Below are 20,044 nucleotides of genomic sequence, written 5' to 3'. Positions count from 1 at the left end.
AATAAATACAGAAATAAATAAATAAGTATGTTAATACCAAGAGAAATGTCAAAATAAATGTCTTAAATATATTTGCACATTTATTTATTCCCTGATACATTTCCTTTTCATTTGCAGTTTCCTTATGCTAATGAGAAAGGCGGGCCTAACCGCAGTCTATTGCAGGATTGGTCACAGGAGTGTAATGATCAATGCTGGTGTCCAGTAGCTGTTTGCAGCTTTGAGCCAGTTCACACTTAAAATGAACTAGTTCAAGTTCAGAGGGTTAGTTAAGGTTATTTTTTATTACTTGGATGGGAGACCACCTGGGAATACCAGGTGCTGTAAGCTTTTTACAATTTTCTTTGCAACCAGCAGAGGGTGCTGTTGCTTCTGCTTCACAGGAGAAACGTCTTGGAAAGAGCAGGAAAGACTGGCCATCAAAGAAACCAAGGATATGGAACACACACATCACTAAAGGAAGAGAGTGAACATTCCAACCACTACTCTATTCATGTAATAGTAACATATCACTCTCAAAATGTCATATTTGGAGAGAAGGATGAAAGAGCAGCGAGTTTACTCACCATCAAAAGAAGAAACAGTAAATGAAACCATGACATTATCACTGAAGGGAATTATTCGAAAATTGCACCTTGAGCGTCCTTTCCCCATTAAAAATGTATTCATGCATTTACCTATTTATACTTTAGTCATGTATCATCCTCCTTAAACCTTCTTGTACAGTGGCTGTTATCAAATCTAAAAACGTCTGGGTTCCTTCCTTATTTAGATACAGTCAAACTAAAACACATATATGTAATGATTTATTAATCAATTTTACACGCACGCACACACACACACTGTATAGTTTCATTTTATTGGATGCACAGCCAATGCCCTTTTTCTCGGTGTCTTGCATTGTCGATGTAGTTTATTTGATCATCCTCTTAACATTATAGTGTCATCACTGATTTGGGATTTCACACTAAGTCGTATTTCTTACAAATAGTTTTGACCTAACTGTGCAGGAGGCTCACAGGGTTATTAAGACATTAATGTTGTGTGTTACAGTAACACAGAAAAGCTCCTGTACCTCATACCTTAGAGTACACTGCAAAGACAGAAGTCATTCCTTAACATGCGGGGCTTAAATGTTTAACAAGGCATGTCGTTCAGACAGAAATGCACTCTTTAACAAGAAAACCCACTGGAGAGAAAGGTTACTTTTCTAGTGCACGCTGCAAATAGTGTTGAGAGTTGAGAAAACCAAGCCTGCATACCTAACTGACCTATGGAAGTAGAAAAATAAATACAGAAATATAAAAAAATTTAAATGTAGAAGCAAATAAAATTATGAATAAATGAATAAACGTGCAAACAAATAGATAAATGTCAAATCAATAAAGATAATACATGTTGAAATACATAAATTGAGAGAAGAGGATCTACCAACACATTCAAAAGAATAAGAGCATCAGACACATCTGCAGCTTTCCATGAAACAGATCAATAGAAATGATGATCTCTATCTGCAGGAGCATCAGCAGGAATATGACATCATGGAAACTCTTCTCAGGGGTTGCCTCACTGTTTTTTAGCTTTTGTATCATTTGAAAGACACTATTAATTATACTCAGAAGAACAAGTGTGAAGTTAAAAATATCCGCTGATAGAAATTCAGTGTAAATTATTTTTAAAGGGAAATCTCATTTTCTGTTACCAAGCGACGTCACTTCCGGAATGAAAGTGGGGTGAGCAAAATGACAGCTGGTTGTTTTCATGAAGAAGGGGATTTCAAAGTGGACATTGAAGGTAAGTAGGAGGACAAGCTACTGTTTCCTCCGTGTTCACTCGTCCTCTTGTGTCGGGTTGTCATCCGCTGCTGGTCGCTGACCGTGTCTTCACAGCGGGGCCATCGGTGATCCGTGTCCGGCCGCCTCGAGCTGCTGCTGGGGGTCAGGCTGTGTGATGCTGGGGATGACACTGCCCGGTTCTCCGATACACACAGTCCGTGTTTACTGCTCAATGACCAGGCTGTTCTGTGGAGCTGGAGCTAGGATGAGCATGCTCTAGCTCAAAAGAAAAAAACCAAACACCTTTCACAAATCTGTCAATTCTGTAGTTTCTGTGTCTTATCGACCGACGTGCAGCATAACAAGACCCGCATGACACATTTGATTGATCCGCAAGTGTTAAACATTAACTCGGCGTGAGTCTCATAAAAGAAAAAACAGCCATAAGGCTAAAATATCAACTTTTATCGCGGCTCTGCCTGTTGTTGCCAGGGTAATTTTTCAAAAATTGTTTGGATAACGTTTGCTATGTCAAAATGGTAATTGCCGATTTAATGACAAAGTAAATCTGAATCACGATTGACACAGTTTTGTAAATTGAGATGTTTCTTTTCGCTGACAATCGAATAATATTCAAATTAATATATTTTTCAAGGGAGAACAGTCTGCCAATAAATCAGCTGATTTACATTCTAAAATATGTCATTTTAAATTTGTAATTTTGGCATATACGTTACAACCATACTATATTTTACGAATCATCAAGAGTTACACCACAAATCAGTTATTGTAGTATAACATGCACTTTTATTATCTGTTGTTCTGTTGTTGTCAGTATCATTTTCCAAAGATTGTGGTAATTTAGGTAAACCACCAATAAAAAACACTGTCAAAGGTCATCGATCTTTTGTTCGTCACTGACAGATAATTATGTGTTTTTCCCTTGTGGAGAAACTTCTATGTGTGCTGTACTATATCTTTGTTGTGAAGTTCTAAGATATGTCCTTCCACGCTCTTTAGATTTTATTGATATTTGCAATTCAATAAACAAGGACCAAAAAAAACACTGATGTTTGACCTTGATTTCCAGTGTCATGTGGTGAACTCCTACAGAGTCCTCCCTGCCCCGGCCTCTACAGACCAAATCCTGACAACTGACCACAGAGGCTCCAGCATTTCATCAGGGGACACGTGTCAGCCCCATCAGCAACTCTGGAGTAAGACAACCCTTACAGCGCCTGCATGTGCACCATCTCCCAGATAGACAGCGTTGTGTTGTGCAGAAATTACATCTTTTACAGGTTCAACTGCATGAATAAAATGGATAATCAGATGTAGGTGATTTATATACAAATTGTGTTTGTGTGGATGTAGCCTGCATCAGGCCTCTTCCTCTGACAGGCCCTCAATGCAGACACCGAAGGAGACAGAGAGAAGTGAAAGTGGTCAAATCGAGGGGTGCATCACTTCAGGTAACACGTCTTCTGAACTATAATGTTATACAGTTGGAGATGAAAGGAACAAAAAGGACACTGGGTTAGATGGCTGACAAACATGTATCTGTATTTTATTTGTCTGTTGTATGTGTCTAAAACTAAAACTGCGGCCACATAGCTCAGAGTAGGATTCATTAGATGAGGAGTAACAAACTGCTTTCATACATTACCACAATTTTACTGCAGCCCGTTTATTTTCTCAAATAAGATATTGTAACAAGATCCTTTTATTTTTTTTAATCCCAGCAAAAAACACTACATAATTGATGCTTCCCTGCAGCTCATTCCACAGCAAGGCTCTGCCCACCAAGCATTTTAAGACTTTACAATTTGAATTGCAGTCACTCAAGTGATGATTTCACAATAAAAAATTGTTTTAATGTTCAGCTTAAAGTTGATCTTTTTTCAACTCTAATTTTCGACACATATTAAATATAAGGAAATTTAGATTGGACAGTGTCTCTGGTTTGCTGATTAAGACCAGAGGACTCCTCCTCTTGTCCCTCCCTGCTTCAAATATCATTTTGTTACTCGCCTTAAACAAAAGGGGCGACATTTATCAGACTGGACAGCTTTGTGTCATCAGGGTGAAGAGGCAAAATCCTAATACCAGAACGTTGAAGCAAACAGACAGAAAGTACACGTATTTTGACATGAAGTGATATCTTACTTCTATTAAGGTTGTGTAGTATAAATAATACCTACAGTCAGGAATTTTTTGTTTTAGTTTTAACAATGAATTCATTGTATATTAATCATTTCATTAGCAGCTGAACCCGTGGCTATAGTGATCCTCTTTACATTACACAATGGAAAACTTGGAGCAGCAAATGTCATGGTTTGTTTAAATGTGGTGGGTTTCTTTTGGCTGTCTCTATTTTGGAAAGAAAACCTTAGTATGCATGGAAACTAGTCTGGCTTTCAACTGGTCTTCACCTCGTTGGTCTGGGCTAGAACTTCAGATTGTTGATGAATTATTTTGGTGATTGGCAAAGAGAAATCTGTTACTTTAATGATCAACTCATTGTTAAAGAGGTTTATAGCTTGGGTTGATAATCTGTAACTGAATAGATAAAAACAATAACGGTTAGATGAAGCTCTCATCTGTTTTTTTACAGCGATGTAAAAAATCTGAATTGAGCAGTTTATGATGTAAATTGTAGCTTTGGATGTGCTTGGATGTTGTACTTTTCCCTGGTCTTTGCTGTTTCATGGTTTACACACGGCCCTGGTAGCAGCTGGCAGATAATCACTGTGGGCATCTCTCTCCCACACTGCTGATCAGGTGAGGGGGAGGCCATGTACCAGGACATATCCATGGAGCCACAGGAGGACAACGATGGCCGTACCTTTGTGGAGGTGATCAGTGAAAAGTACAGTCCAGATAACTTTCCATGCCGCAGAGGACCTGGTATGGGGGTGGTGGTCGTGCCCACCGCACGTCCTCAAGGTTCCCCTTTGAAAGGTAAGCAGGGGAGGGAAAATTACAGGGTACATTAAATTAACAGATAAAAATGGTTATGTAACTTTCAAATGAAGTTTTTATGACAAAATACACTTCATACCTTTTATTGAATACTTTCAAATTACTCAGTCTGGACAGACATGGATATAAAGTGCAACTTGACTGGCTGGGTCAGGCATACAAACAAAAGGTTGTAATGTTATGTTGAACATTAAATTGTATTCATTGTTTGTATTTTTTTTTAAATTGTATAGAACTTTTCCAGTCTTAAAGGGATAGTTCAAAGAAAAAGGAAGATTTACTCATTATCCAGTCACCACAAAGCCGATAGAAGGGGGGTGAAGTGTTCCAAAGTACACTTTTGGAGTTTCAGTGGTAAACAGTTACGTAGCCAAAACCAATAGAATTTAAGTACATGGTGATCAATTGTTCAAACTTCAAAAACCCTAACAAGCCTCCATAGTGCTCATGTGGTGTCACCCAAGTGTCCGCAAGCCATGACATTTATTTTCGACTTGAAGAGGTCATTTACACCGTGTTTTATGCCTAAAAGTCCACTGGAGGTGGCTAATGTAGCAACTTTATTGTGAGCACGAGGGTCCGTGAACGAGCGTCGTAGGAAGATATCAGTGGCCCTTTAGGCTTAAGACACGGTGTGAATTATGTCAGGGCTTGGGGACACTTGGATGACACCACAGGAGCAGTATGGAGGCATGTTATGTTTTTTCTGTCGTTTTATTACGCTGAAGAAACAGTTGCCATTGACTTCACTTGTATCGTATTCTGCTGCAACAAAGTTTACCCCGACACTCCAGAAGTGTTAAGTGGACTCAAACACTTCATCCACCCCTCCATCGGCAGAGTGGTGAGTAGATAATGAGTGAATGTTCATTTTTCGCCTCACTATCCCTTTAATGACCACTCAAAGTGCTTTACAGTCGTTTTTGCCAGTCGCTCATTCACACACACACAAAGTGCATTTATGTTTAGCACTATTACACATCACTCACATAATAAAAAATAAATAATTGGATTCCATCATTCACAAAAAACTATTTAGCCCCTTTATCTCCATTAACAGCTTTTAGTCCATTTGCCAACTTTGTACAAATTATGTACATCGGTATATAAGCAGTTTATCAAAGGTCCTAGAGTTTTTAAATGTATTTATTCAAAACCAATCAAATTGTGTGTGATGTGATCATTATTGTTAAGTTACTTCCTCTACACAGTCACATCCATATTGGTATAAACTATGGGCAATCTTCACCGTCAAAGTCCACACTTCAAGCAGACTCACTGAAAGTTCACAGAAAGTCTGACTAAGCCCCCTTGCAGATTTGCAGATCTGGACAGTCCTCAGCACTTGGAGACTGACATTTGCATTCAGTCCATGTCTTATTGCTGCATTGCATTGTTTCCAATGTTCTCCGGTGGTGGAAAAACTGACCCATAAAAGATGACATCCTGACTTATCCTTATTTTGGCTCTTATTTCTTTTTCATAGCATCAGCATTGACTGTATGAATTATGACTTGTAAATTCTGTTTTGACAAGTCACATCTTTCTTTGACTCACTGCATTTAGATTTAAGCTGACTTTGCCAAATTTAAAACCCTCTTTTCCCTGTGGGACCCTTCCCCTGGGTTCAACTAACCACATTAATTATTCTCTCCATCCTCTCCCACCTCACCTCCAGAACGTCTGAACCTGCCCAGTGTGCTGGTGTTAAATGGCTGCGGCATCAGCCGGGCAGGAGACCAGACGGGGATCGCTGCCTTCTGTGCTCATGTCAGGGAGCTGGACCTGTCCCATAACAAGCTGCAGGACTGGAACGAGGTGAAGTTTATTAAAGTTGTTTATTCCCATTAAAAGAGTAAGCCATTAAATGAAACGATGAATGGATACTGCTGAAGTAATAGTCGTACTGTGGGAGCCTGGCCTTGCCAGATTAAACAGTGGGTGAACCAACTGGAAAAAGAGTAGTCAGAAGCAGGGGGTTGTGGTGAATACAACTCAGGAGTTTATTTAACCTGAGAGGGAAAAGGGAGAGGGCTTATAAAGGTAACTCAACAAGCTTCACCGGACTGGCAGGTTGGCTCTTGTTGGTCCAAGAGAGAGCGAGACAGCAGTTATTCCTCTTCATTAGTATCAAAGGCGTCTGGTCCTCATTCCTCTGTGGCTCAAGACAGTCTGCCTTCTGTCCTCTGGCTGAGGTTTAAGATGGCTCCTGATTGCCTGGTTGATTCGCTCCACCTGTGAGTGACAATTAGAGACACCTGGGAGGGGAGGAGTTCCCTAGGAGGATCCTCTGGGGTAGAACCGCCCATCCAACACCACGCCTCTGGCTTTCCTTTGTTTGGCTGAACTCAGCCATGTGTGGCACTGCTCACCGGCTGGGCCATCACAGTACCAAGCTCCATCGTTGGCCAAACACTCTTTCTTGAGAGTCATAAAAACTGAAAAACAGCCAGTCCCATCCTGTATGTGTTACCAGGTAAATGTTCCAAACAGAGAAAAAAGAGAAGAGGTTGTCTTTTGTTTGAGAGGAAGAGATAAAGATCCTGATAAGCAGTAACTATTTTTGATTATGCTATTGTCCACCAGATAAAGTCGCATGTTGAGGTTTTGTATTAATTAATTGTTTCTAAAGCTTCTGGACTCACACAATATTATTGTCTTTTTTCAGATCAGTAAAATTGTGTCCAACATCCCAAAGCTGAAGTTCCTGAACCTGAGCTCCAACCCCCTAGCAGGAATGACCCTCGAGCCACGGTGCACCGAAGCCTTTTGCCGCATCCGTCGTCTTGTCCTTAACAACACCCAAGTGTCCTGGGACACCGTACTGCTTCTCATTCGGGAGATGCCTGAGTAAGAATAAGGCCAAACATTCCCCTAAAATTGAATTCTGCACCAAATTTATCATTTTCATTTGGACTTAGTTGTAAATCTATGGAAGATATATCTACAGTTTTGATTCCTCCCTGAATCCACATTATCTCAGTTACACATTAGTGGTAGTTACAGGTTTGTAGCCCTATTAGTTAGTTTGTAGCAGCTGAAAAAAGCTGTGTTATTGAATATAAAAGTAAATATTTAAATTGTAAAATCGGAAGATGCAGGATAAAATACACTTGAGAGGTAGAGAAATGGACTGAGGAAATGTGTGTGGTTTTTATATTGCTGTCACCATCTTAAAATCTTATGAGGTCTTGTATGCGGGGGAGGGGCCATTCAGTTGATTAATGAGGAGAATTTACAGTTTGTACATTCTAAGTGGAGGAAGTCAGTTTTCTGTTGTATACAGAATATAGTCCCTACATTGTCCTGTGTCGTCCTGCAGGCTGGAAGAGTTGTTCCTGTGCCTTAATGAGTACAGAAGTTTGAGTGCCTCCGGTGTGGCCTGTCCCAGCCTGTGCCTGCTTCACATCACCGACAACAGCCTCCAGGACTGGGCCGAAGTCCGCAAGTTCGGCCCCATGTTCCCCAGCCTCGACACGCTGGTCATGTCCAACAACAACTTGGCATCCATCCAGGACAACGAAGACGTCCTGCAGCGTCTCTTCCCCAACCTACGCAGCATCAACCTGCACAACTCAGGTTAGGGGACACAGCAAATTCCTTGCTTGACACAGTTGACTATTTTACATGGTGTGGTAACTGTTTAATAGTGGTTTGATTTCAGTCGAAATTTCTCCTCATTTTTTCATAATACAACAAACATGCCAATCTGTAGTATCAGCAGTAGTATGACGACTCAATAAAACCAGATCATTTAGCATGTCACTATCTCCTAAAAGCTTTGAGTTAATTATGTTCTTATTCCGAAAAGATTCCTCTCCAGGTCAGCTTTTATCTCAGAAAGGAATTGTTCCTATTTTTGATCAGTGTTGAATCTATTTTTAAAGTTCTGTAGAGAGTAGCGGGAGCAGAAACAATACCAAAAGACATTTAAATTGGCTTCAGTGCATTTACTTTGTCATATCTGCTAAGCCCGAGGAATGGAAAAACACCCTTCTTGAAAGTTATTTTGTCTCAGTTAATGTTTATTAGAACAGAAATCTATTCTGCCCACAGACTGAGATAATGTCATATTCCACTTGTTTTTAGGACTGTCTTGAGACGAGATGTAAAATGACAGCAACAAAGAAGAGAGATGTTGATATAATTTGAGCATAATCAGGAGTACTAATAGGGGATTTCATTACATCAAGCACCAATATTCACTTGGCCTCACAAATCATGTTCTTGGCCTCATGAATGTAATATCTAATGCAGGGGTGTCAACCTAATTTTGGTTATGGGGCCATATACTGCCAACTTTGATCTCAAATGGGCCAGACCAGTAAAATCATAGCATAATAGCTCCGTACCCACCTATTTTTTTTTCACCGTGGCGGCCGCGGATACCAACATAAAACCAACATAACAGGGGGGGGTCCGACCCGTATAGGAACACAGACCTAGGAGTCTGATGCACAAATTGAAAGTGAAAGGTGAGGGCCAGCTCGCGCCAGCTTAGGTGGGATTCCAGCCCCCAAGTGAAAGGGATACAAACTTCCTGAATAACAAAGTTGCAAAGATCACCTTTTAAAAATAATTATAATATATGTGAAGAGACTGTCTGATCACGTCAATGTTGATTTTTTCTCACAATAATTATTAACAATGATTTCCACAATAATGATGGTAGGAAACAGTATATTTAAACATGCAACGTTTATTTCTGTTAATATGTTTCAACTTTGCTCAAATTCAACTTAATTGAAGTACTTTTGGTGACATTTGGCACTATATTCCTCCATCAGTCTGTAGTTTTTCAAAAATAGTGAAAAATTTGATTAAATTATAATCACTTTGTTACAACGATGATAAAGCTCAACAAAAAATAACACATGCATGTGACTGGGGTGTAAAACTGTGCCTTGTTGGGATGCTTCACAGGAACGAGCTATGATCTCATGTGTGTGTCTCTGAGCGAGTGAGTGGGGGCGAGCCCCGGGGCCTGTGTGCTGTCTGGAGACACACACACACATTTTCCACTCCTGGTATTTCATGCTGACCTCATACGATGATGATTTAATCATTAATTTAGAGCATGCCTTGCATCTGGCGGGCCGAGCTAGACCCCCTGGCGGGCCGTATCCGGGCCGCAGGCCATATATATTTGACACCCCTGATCTCATGTCTCTCTTTAGGGAATTTTCTTCACATTTTAGTCACTTGGACTCAATTAACTAATTGGATTTCAGCGGTCAAAGGTCACAGTGACCTCAAAAATCTGGAAATAAAGTAAATGTAGGTGGAAACTGCACTGATTGTTGGAGGCATACAACAGTGCGGCAGTTATTATAGTTTTATGACTGAAATCCCCCTAAAACAGTGTAAGTTGTTTTAAACAAATTATATTCAAACAGAAGTAAATAGTTGATGTGATTGGGGACTATTTTTGGTTGTGGATTTGGTGCTGTGTTGGTTGTTTCCAGCAGCACGTTAGAAGGCCCCATACACACCTGGAATTAAAAGTTTTTTTTTGTGATCACGAGCAGACAGCTCTAAATACAGGTGTGAAGATCCGTTCATGATTTGTTTGTAATCACCACGACAATATCAAAACTGATCGATACTTTCCTTATATGGTCAGTGTGTAGAATTTATTGACCTCTTGTGGTGAAGTTGCATGTTGCAGCTAAATACCCCCACCTCACCCTCCTTCCTTAACAACATATGTCACCTTTGTCGCATCTTTGTCTCATCAACAAGAAAACAGAACCAGAGATATTGTCTTTTTTATACCACACATTTTCTCAAAACCTGTCAAATATTACTTATCTTGACTAAACTCCTGATGGTGAATCAAATTACATCACTTGAGGACAGGGGGTTTCATTATTTGAACATGTAAATCTCAAAATAGAAAATACACATACAAATGAAAATGATCTTGTTTCACTGTTTGCTCTGGAGGCACAAACATCTTAACACAATTTGTACATAGACATATGCTTGACCTGTCAATGTGTGCTTTGATGTGTCCATTAGGTCTAAACCGATGGGAAGACATTGAGAAGTTGAACTTCTTCCCCAAATTGGTGGAGGTGCGACTGCAGGGCATTCCCTTACTGCAGACCTACACCAACGTAGAGAGACGCAGCCTCATGATAGCACAGTGAGTCTCATCGGTGTACTCAGTTAGAAATTAGCTCAACTTTAGCAGGTGGATGGCTTGATTTGTTTCTCCCAACTCTCAACAGTCAATCTTACAGGATCACAAATACCTGTCGCTTAACTACATCATGTACATGTGCTTCTCCTCAGCCTTCCTGCAATATCACAGCTCAACGGCAGTGTTGTGACAGACAGTGAGAGAATAGATGCTGAGAGGTTCTTCATCCGTTACCACTTAGACTACCCTGAAGAGGAGCTGCCTTACAGGTACACTGCACTCTCGTCTGTCCGTTAGCCGCAGACGTCGTAGTTTCTTTTGTTGCTGCTGTGTTGGTGTCATGTGTATCTGACAGCACAACCTGCTCTTAACCTCCTCAGATATCATTCGCTGGTAACCAAGTATGGGAAGCTAGAACCACTTGCAGAGATTGACCTCCGACCTCGCTGCCGTGCCCAGGTGGAGGTTCACTGTGAAGAAAAAGTGGAACAGGTGTTTTCAGCATTAGTTCACAATAGTTCACAAAAGTAGAATAGCTTGGTTTGATGAGATATATCTCACCTCATTTTGACCTTCTCTCATTTTTAAAGGTATATAGATTTTCACCACGCGTGGCTAAGAACAGCTGCTCCCATTATTTTTAAGTTTACAATGAATCACATGACTTTGTATAATCTCAAAGAGATTCTCAGCCCGCCTCTGCAGTTCCTCGCTTCTTTCAGCTCTTTTAGTTTTTGGTTGGCAGCTTCATTGTTTTGGTCTCATTCTCACCAGTCTCACCATTAGGTAGCTGTTTGTAAACCAGTACATACTACTCAGACCCAGATATTTCATTAAGGACTTAAAGGTATAGTTCACCTAAAATTTAATTCCACTCATTTTCTACTCACCACTATGCCGATGGAGGGGTGGGTGAAGAGTTTGAGTCCACAAAACACCTTCCGAGTTACAGGGGTAAATAGTAGCAGCCAAATCCAATACAAATTAAGGAACTGGTGAACCACTTCTTCAAACAAAAAAAACTTCATCATTTACACCATGTTTTTAGCTTTCGTCCACTACCGGAAAAAGCGATGCTACTGCGCGCCCCGCATGTTCCCTTGAGTGAGAGCTTGTGTGCAGTGGGTGCAGTATATGCGTGCGAACATGAATGCGGCTCCAGGGGAGGATATCAGAGGACATTTAGGTTGTTCACCATAACCCAGGGGTGGGCAAACTTTTTGACTCGTGGGCCACAATGGGTTCTAAAATTTGACAGAGGGGCCGGGCCAGGACCAGATGGATGGAGTATTTTTGTGAACTAATATAAATTACATGGAAAAATCCTTACATGAAAATTTGGCCTTTAACAAGTATCAAAGCATTTGTTTGCAAGGCAATTTAACAAATACTCAGCCAACCTCTGAGCTGTAGCCGCCCGTTCTTGCGTTGACTGCTTGCTGGTGTAGTTAGCATGCTTTGTAGCAAAGTGATGGCTGATGTTGTAATCAGCCAAACTTCTACAGTTTTTCGGCATATCAGGCATACAGCTTTCGATTGGATTTCAGTGACAAAGTATTTTGTTGTCCACTCTGTGTTAAGCACTCGGAACTCACTGTCCACTTATTGTTTCCTTGAGCCGCTCATTTTACAGAATGGCTCACAGGGCAAAGCGAAAAAGTTAAGGGAGATCATGTGCCCTTTCCAGCCCTATACACCACACTCCCAGTCAAATTTAATTTAGCGGACGCTTTTATCCAAAGCGTCTTATAATAAGTGCAGTCAAACCCAGAACCACAAGAAGCAAGAAAGTACAATTTCTTAAAAAATAAAGCAAAACTACAGAGCGCTATAAGTAAGTGGCATTCAAGTGCTACTAAATTTTTTCTTTTTTATTTGTAATACTTGGAAAAGTTCGGCGGGCCGTACTTTGACCATGTCTGCCCTAACTCTAACCCTTGTGCAGGTTTGATATTTCTTAACTTTGGTTTATTAAACATCTGAACTTATTCTGAGTGGAATGAGGATAAATTTATTGCTTTAAAATGTACTAACTGTTTCTTTGTGTGTCAGCTAAACATCCGCTTGGACCAGACAGTAGCTGGGCTGAAGAAGCAGCTGACAAAAGTGGTCCAGCTGTCCACGAATAGGATGAGGCTCTACTACATCGACAAGAACAGTGCCTTTGGTCCAGAGGAAATGAAGTACAACACCCGGGCCCTCCACTCCTACAGCATCCAAGATGGTGATGAAATACTGGTGGTACCCAAGACAAAATGAACAGCCGGTGTCAAACTGGCTGATGAGAGTGACTACTTTATTGATTGATTGATTGACTGATTCATTTGATTATTTATTTTCTGGTTAATGGCTTTGCATAACAATTGGAATATGCATGATCAGCATCACTGGCCCACTTGTTTGAACGGAGAGAAGTTATACGTGGTTCGAACACATTCACAGGGACTGTTAAGTGGACTATGATGCTGGGAGGCTCTGGCTGAAAAAGCTGCCAGTCTGGAGCTTATTGGGTCTTTATTAAATTCAGCTTCACATGAGGGAATCCACCGGAGTTAGTGCAAAAATCTTTCATGATGGAGAACAGGCCAAGAGAGTGGCACGAAGTCAGTTAGTTAGAAGGGCGCCAGCGAAGCTCACTGCAGCTCTGTATCTTAGTACATGGCTTGTACCATAGCGCCTTTGTAATCAAGTATCCAACACCACTGGCTTTCCCGCTCATCGCAAAAGCTACCAGTGGTAGTAGTGACACAGTGCTGCTGACTGAAGTTCTCAATTGCACTTTTTGTTTAGTCACAAAATCAGGAAGGACAATGTCTGTGAAATGAAAAATCTGCCTACACAACTTCTAAATGTCAGGAATGGGGGAACAACTGGGAGTTTTGTTTTGTTGTTAGTCAGGGTTTTCCTTTGTATTTTTTTGTATAATTTTGGATATGATATCTTTAATATTTTTGTGAAGTAACCACAGAGTCAAAGAGCAATGGATTAACATACATGAGATTCAGCTATCGATGACATTTCTTATTGAATAAGTTGATTTAGAATAGTTTGCTTCAAATCACTACTTGTCTTATAGGGCAAAAAGGTCCTAAAACTAATCTGCGAGAAAGTAAATACAGTGGGAAAAACAACAACAACAGATGAACTTAAGAGAAGATGGCAGGACATAAGAAGAGGAACTAAAGAACAAATTGCTCATAATAAAACTTCGGCAAATAAACCAGGTGTGGGGGGGGGGTGTCAGTGGAAGAGATGCCTCTGACCAATATTGCGCAGCAGGTGCCGTTCACTTTCTGAAAAAAACACTTCTGTCTGTCTTCTTCCTGCCGTATCCTTCTCACCACAATCACTGCAGCCATCTCTGCGCAACGCTGTGCCGATTAGCACCTTTACCGTATTAAATATAGACGCAGTCACAAGCAGCGCAATTATTTTCAGGCTTTGTAAATCACAATGCGTGTGCTAAATTAGGCAATCAAGTTTGCACAAATGCGCAAAACTTTGGCAGATCAGGTCCTCAGTGAATAAACACTGGAATTCACTGGCATACTGGACCATGATTGGCTTCCAAACTAGTTGCTATGTCAAAATCATGCTGTACAAACACGTGTTAAACTGATTTATGGCGAGCTCAGAAGAACTGGGCACCTTCAGCAGATGAATATGAAAACAGTAATTCGCATGTCAAACTTTGCACAGTGAATGTCAAACATCTGAATGAAGTATCAATATGTTAATCCCATTATTGAAGAAAAGGAGACAATGATTTAAAATGGCTTCATAATACGTGTAATAATCACTAACCATTCATATCTAATAGTATTAAGACACTCTAAAGGTTGATGTTTGCATCACTGGCCAAGATTTATTGTTACTAATTTTCCTTTTTAAAAAACTGATACCATGTGCTGCCTTCTAGAGGCTTCTTCTATGTCTTCAACAAAAATTTTGTTCAGCCAATAAGTAACCTCTGTAGAACATACACAGACACACACACAAACACACACACACACACATATTACTATTCCGTGGGGCTTATTATTACAATTCCAACCCTAACATTCAAAACCTCTTCACCCTCAAACAGCCATTTGAAGAAGTGACAACCGGCCAAATGTCCTCAATTTCCAAAAATGTCCTCACTTTGTACAGTCTATGCTTAAAATGGTCCTCACAAAGGTACAAGTACAGGAGCCAACACATATTCTTGTCTTTCTTCGGTTGTGAGGACACCCATTGGCATAATAATCTAAATCTTAAAACCAAGGCTTTGTTCAAAATCACCCTCTCCTTCTCTAACCCCTACTCATTATATAGCAACTTCTATGAGGAAGACAATTGGATAATTATAATGCATTGTGATATACAATAAGTCCAATGTTTGATAAAGCACTACAAAATGCCTATTTCACTATATAGAAGAAGAAAGAGGGGATTTTAGGGGCGAAATTCCCCCCAAAACACTATATTCCCAACAATATTTCAAGTCAAGTACAGAGTAGGGTACCTGAAAAACAATCTCTTTAAAGTAATATATATCTACATTTTAAAATATCCTTGTTGGTATTCAGACCATCCTGCTTCACTTCAACACATTCTGAAGCACAGAGAGGTCAAGAGCTTTTCATTAGCTTTCTCTCCATTTTAATGAAACAACATGGTTTTGACATTTCCTCTGGTTAGTTTTAAGTACACATGGCGATGTTATCTACCATGTGTTTAGCATTTTACCAGTTCCATGTTGTTAGAATGCATTTATGAAGATAGTGTTTCATGTTTTTTAAATGCTTATCTTTTTCTTATGGAAGTTGTATCATCGCGTGATTTCAACTTTTTGTTTTATGGTTATTTGGATTGTATTCAGTGTTTATCTATCTACTATTTATTTAGAATCTTCAACTTATGACAAGTAAGCCTTAAAGAGATGCTGATCTCAGCGTAATGCATTCATGTGCATTTTGTCATGAGCTTGAGAGCTTTTACCAGAAAGCTAGTGTTACAAACTGAAATTGTGAGGTTTGAAAGATGTGGGTATTAAGGCAGAGTGTGATAGGTTATAACAGTTGTATTATAGGAAATGAGGGAACCATACAAAGGACTTAAACTTAATATATGTTGCACACTGCTGCTGAAATTACCTTTTTTGAGTTAGTTTGAGTCCAACCACTTTAAAGAAGCACTATTTCTTGAGGGCCCCTATTTAAACTGCACACTATTGTATTAATTCACTACATTAGTGTTTCATGTCCCACACAAATATATTTTACATCTCAGTCCATGCAGAAATACCTTCTCCAAAGATGACTCAGTAGGTTGTTATTGTTGTAATGTATTAATTTTAATATGCAGCATCCCCCTCACGCAAGAGGAAGATGGATGTAGGATGTTTGGTGTTATTGCTTTTTCCTATAGCAAGCAACTTATCAGAGCAGGGGATTCCTGACACAGTATTATGGCAAAGGAAACAGCTGACAAGACAAATCCACAAAATAAAGTAATCATATTGAGTCGCTGCAGCTTCAATTCATTCAATGTGGATAGAAAGTAGTGTTTTTACCCTTCAAAGGTATCATATGTATACTATAAAAGTATTTAAATACCACAATATTTCAAATATACTATTATGTAGTATTTGTATGACACTGCTGCTCTACTTGATCATTGAAAGGTGTGATAGACTGAAGGCGTAGCAGCGAGCAGGTCAGATGAAAAGACACTGAAATCTTTTTCGACTCATTATAGTAGTGCAGAAAACATGCAGGTTAGTGTAGCATGAACCACAGCCATAGAGACCAGCAGGGTAGTGATGGCATCAAGATCCAAGTTTGAAGTGTTGAGCTATAGTGTCGGTCCTTATCAGTGCAGGGTTTGTCTATGTGCACTATGCAGATTGATTTAAAGGTGTGCCTGTTTTTTCGTGTACTGGTTTGTTGTTTTGTGAGGAACGTGGCTCTGCCTGATGATATATTTATGGATTAATGCACTTGATGGAACTTTGTTCGACATTAAGGCAGAGGGAAATATTTTAAGTCTCGGTGTAAATTTATTGGTTAACTGTTGAGTTAATATAGATTTTGTTATGATGTTATTTATCATGTCTCTTGCTTACTTCCCTTTGTATAGCCCTTAAAGCCATTTCATAGACCTTAAAGCCCCTAGAATTTATATTTTTGGTTTGAAGTATTCAATTTTTTTGTCATTTTCGATTAATGGCTAATTAAGCGTCAATGAGAGTTATGATTTATATTTAAGAGTATAATATTCTAAAAACTCAGCCAATCTGCCTGATCAGGACTGTGTGAGAGAGGTTTGACCTGAAATGTTGTGGATTCTTTCTCGAACCATCCACCAGGGTTCGTGATAATCCATCCTGCAGATTTTACATTATCTTGCTTGCAAACATACAAACAAACGGACAGGGGTGAACACAACCTCATTGGCAGAGTTAAAAACCAACAATGAAGAAAAACAGTGTTGATCCCATCGCTCACAGCAAGACAAATTGGTTTTCAGGCCTTTACCAGAAAGTGCCACCCTAATACCCTTTTAACAGAAGCTATTGGAGATGTGCTGTTTGGTTGTTCCTTCTGTTGTGTTTTTAGCCATGCTGTTCCTCTGCAGTACAGGTCAGCTCAAAATAAAGGTCACTCAGCTAAAACATGAGCAGCAGTGCAGCCGGTAATCGATCACTCAGCAATCCTTCAGGGAGATACCCATTTCAGAGGCAGAGGTAATAACTCCACCAGCAGTACAGTCACAAGACAAGTCCTGCTTCAGGGCCGAGTCAGAAGTGACTGTTCCTTGTGAAAACTCTTAATAATCAAAATCACGATTGCTTATTGTTTATTTTCTATATAGGACATTTAAAGGAAATAGGCTCATTGTTTTTCTAGCTTAGAATTCAATGAAAAGATAAAGAACAATCGTATATTTGTGAAAAAGTATAAGCTACTACAAAATATGCTTACAATTTCTTTAACATCTAATACCTCTTTTGTTTTAATCTCTATAAAAAGGGTAGTTTAAACAAGCTTTGGTTGTATGTGCTGGGCCAGGCTTTGTCTTGGCTTTGAAATATCCTGGTTGCCTCCTATAATATTGGAACTTATTTTTTATACACTTAGCAGTGATCTGTTGACGTGCTGCAGGGTGAAACTTGTTTTCACACGGAGCCAGGCGTGTTGTTAGTAGTCCTGAGCTATTTGAAAGTTTTTCTGTGCTAAGCTATGCTAACTGCTGATTGGTGTAGCCTCATATTAGCTGTGTCTCAATTCAGGGGCTGAATTATTTTGGCCCACTAATACTTAGTTGACCTCGAAGACCAAACTGAAGTAATACTGGTCTACAGAGGATTTCCATGATTGACATCACCAGCTCATCCCGCCTTTACTGGTGTTGCCTAGCAACAGAGCTGAAGTTGGGCACGATGATAAAATGTTAATGCTGTTTGTTTTTTTAACATGTATACCTTTAGCTGTTCGGTTAAGTTGAATTGTGATACTCAAGTATCAGACATCATGTCGCTTGCCAGTGCCATTAGCTCTTTGAAAAATGGTTTGTTACTGAAGTGCATTGAATCCTGGAATAGTTTGGGCCGGGAAGGATCCATCTATTGGAGCCTTAATTTCTCGGGGATGGAAGGATGCAGTAATCAACCGCATTTTAAGTGCAGCCTCTGAAGGATGCAGCCACTGAATTGAGACACTCATCTGACTCTCTCCTGAGCAATGGATAGGCTTATTTTCCAAAATATTTAACTACTGATTTAAGTTCAAAGAAGTCATTAAGGATGACAAAATGCATTTAAAGGTTCAGTGTGTAGAATTTAGTGACACTAGTGGTGGAGTTGCATGTTGCATCTTAATACGCCTCACCTCACCCTCCATTTCAAAATATGAAAGAACCTGTGAAAGCCTTCAGTTGTCATAAAAACTCAAAGAGTGTTTAGTTTGTCCAGTATGGGCTACTGTAAAAAAAACATGGCGGCCTCCGTAGATAGGACTCACACCTGGTGAAAAATATAAAGTATTTAAATATAAAATGTCCATTCTAAGGTAAAGACACAACAGTTTGAACAATTCAGCTGAAACACACTAGTGGAAACACCATTGGGATTATTTTATATTCAATTTCTTCCAATCAATCCCTTTCACCTAAATCTTACACACTGGATTTCAAAAACGAAAATAGAAGATATGACAAAACAAGTTGATGAAATACCTCCTGAAGATCAACTGATTGTGGAGAGCAAGAGAACAAATGAGAAGAAGAAAATTTTCGGTAAAATTTTAACAACCTCTCACAGTAATAAATGTATATTGTGACTGTAACAGAAATGCAACTCTGGTAGCTTTCGAACTGCACATTATATTTGAATGGAAACCCAACTATCTAAACAGCTACTCTGGATGTATCCTTTAGTACACTGCTTGAGTTATCATCTGCCTCTAAAAGTGGTGCACCAGTGCTCAGCTGTATCTCAGAAGTCCGTGTTTGTCTTTGATTATGTATTGTAGATTTTGGTTAGACTGAATGTTGACGACGCCAAGATTTCACCACTGCTCAGACCTAAACACCAGTGCTTAAGCTAATCAGCTCACCCAGCTATGTACCTGCTCATGATCTGTGGAATTTAAAGCATAATAACTTTTGTAGGAACCTATATGAAGTATCAAATGGAAAAGAATGAGTCATCTTTGCTTATGTTAGTATGTGTAGAGGAAGATGTGTCACTGAACGGTAATAAATGGAATTCTCCTGACTCAATGTGTGACACTCTCCATCACAACAGCAGCTTTGGAATTATGTCAGCGCTCCAGATGTGTTTCATGGTAGAGCTGGATATGCTGCAGTATTTTCTATGACTCATTCACTTACTGCAGACACACTCCCCTCCAGAATGAATGACTACTCTGCTGGTAAATACTGATACTAATAGAGGATAAGCATGTCTTAACTCAAAATATGAATTATATAAAGACCACTTTCAAAATTTGACCCAACCAATCCTGTTAAATGTGGTCATAACTGCATATACATAAAGTTATAATGTGACTTTAAATGACAACATTTCATCATATTGGACTGTCACAGACATCCACAATCGTAGAGTCGCGGCTCCTGTCCCTGGCAACAATATTCA

At 39.6% G+C, this 20,044-nt stretch overlaps 1 protein-coding gene across 2 annotated transcripts; it reads left to right on the top strand.

The window, feature by feature from the left end:
- Positions 1-1,583: 1,583 nt before the first annotated feature.
- Positions 1,584-19,663, top strand: LOC133952261 (tubulin-specific chaperone cofactor E-like protein). Of its 2 annotated transcripts, none has more exons than XM_062386635.1 (11): positions 1,584-1,794; positions 2,866-2,992; positions 3,177-3,247; positions 4,557-4,736; positions 6,436-6,575; positions 7,426-7,607; positions 8,080-8,336; positions 10,779-10,905; positions 11,055-11,171; positions 11,283-11,394; positions 12,955-19,663. In XM_062386635.1, exons 3-11 carry the CDS (start codon positions 3,184-3,186, stop codon positions 13,159-13,161), a joined length of 1,386 nt encoding a protein of 461 aa, XP_062242619.1. In that variant the 5' UTR covers positions 1,584-1,794; positions 2,866-2,992; positions 3,177-3,183; the 3' UTR covers positions 13,162-19,663. The 2 variants fall into 2 exon arrangements, with proteins under 2 accessions (XP_062242619.1, XP_062242618.1); XM_062386634.1 differs by having other exon boundaries at positions 1,585-1,794; positions 3,150-3,247.
- The last annotated feature ends 381 nt before the right edge of the window (positions 19,664-20,044 follow it).

Source organism: Platichthys flesus, chromosome 4 (assembly GCF_949316205.1).
Source record: "Platichthys flesus chromosome 4, fPlaFle2.1, whole genome shotgun sequence".
NCBI classification, from domain to species: domain Eukaryota; kingdom Metazoa; phylum Chordata; class Actinopteri; order Pleuronectiformes; family Pleuronectidae; genus Platichthys; species Platichthys flesus.
Note: the sequence above shows the minus strand (reverse complement) of the source record. Positions and strands in the feature narration are given on the sequence as shown.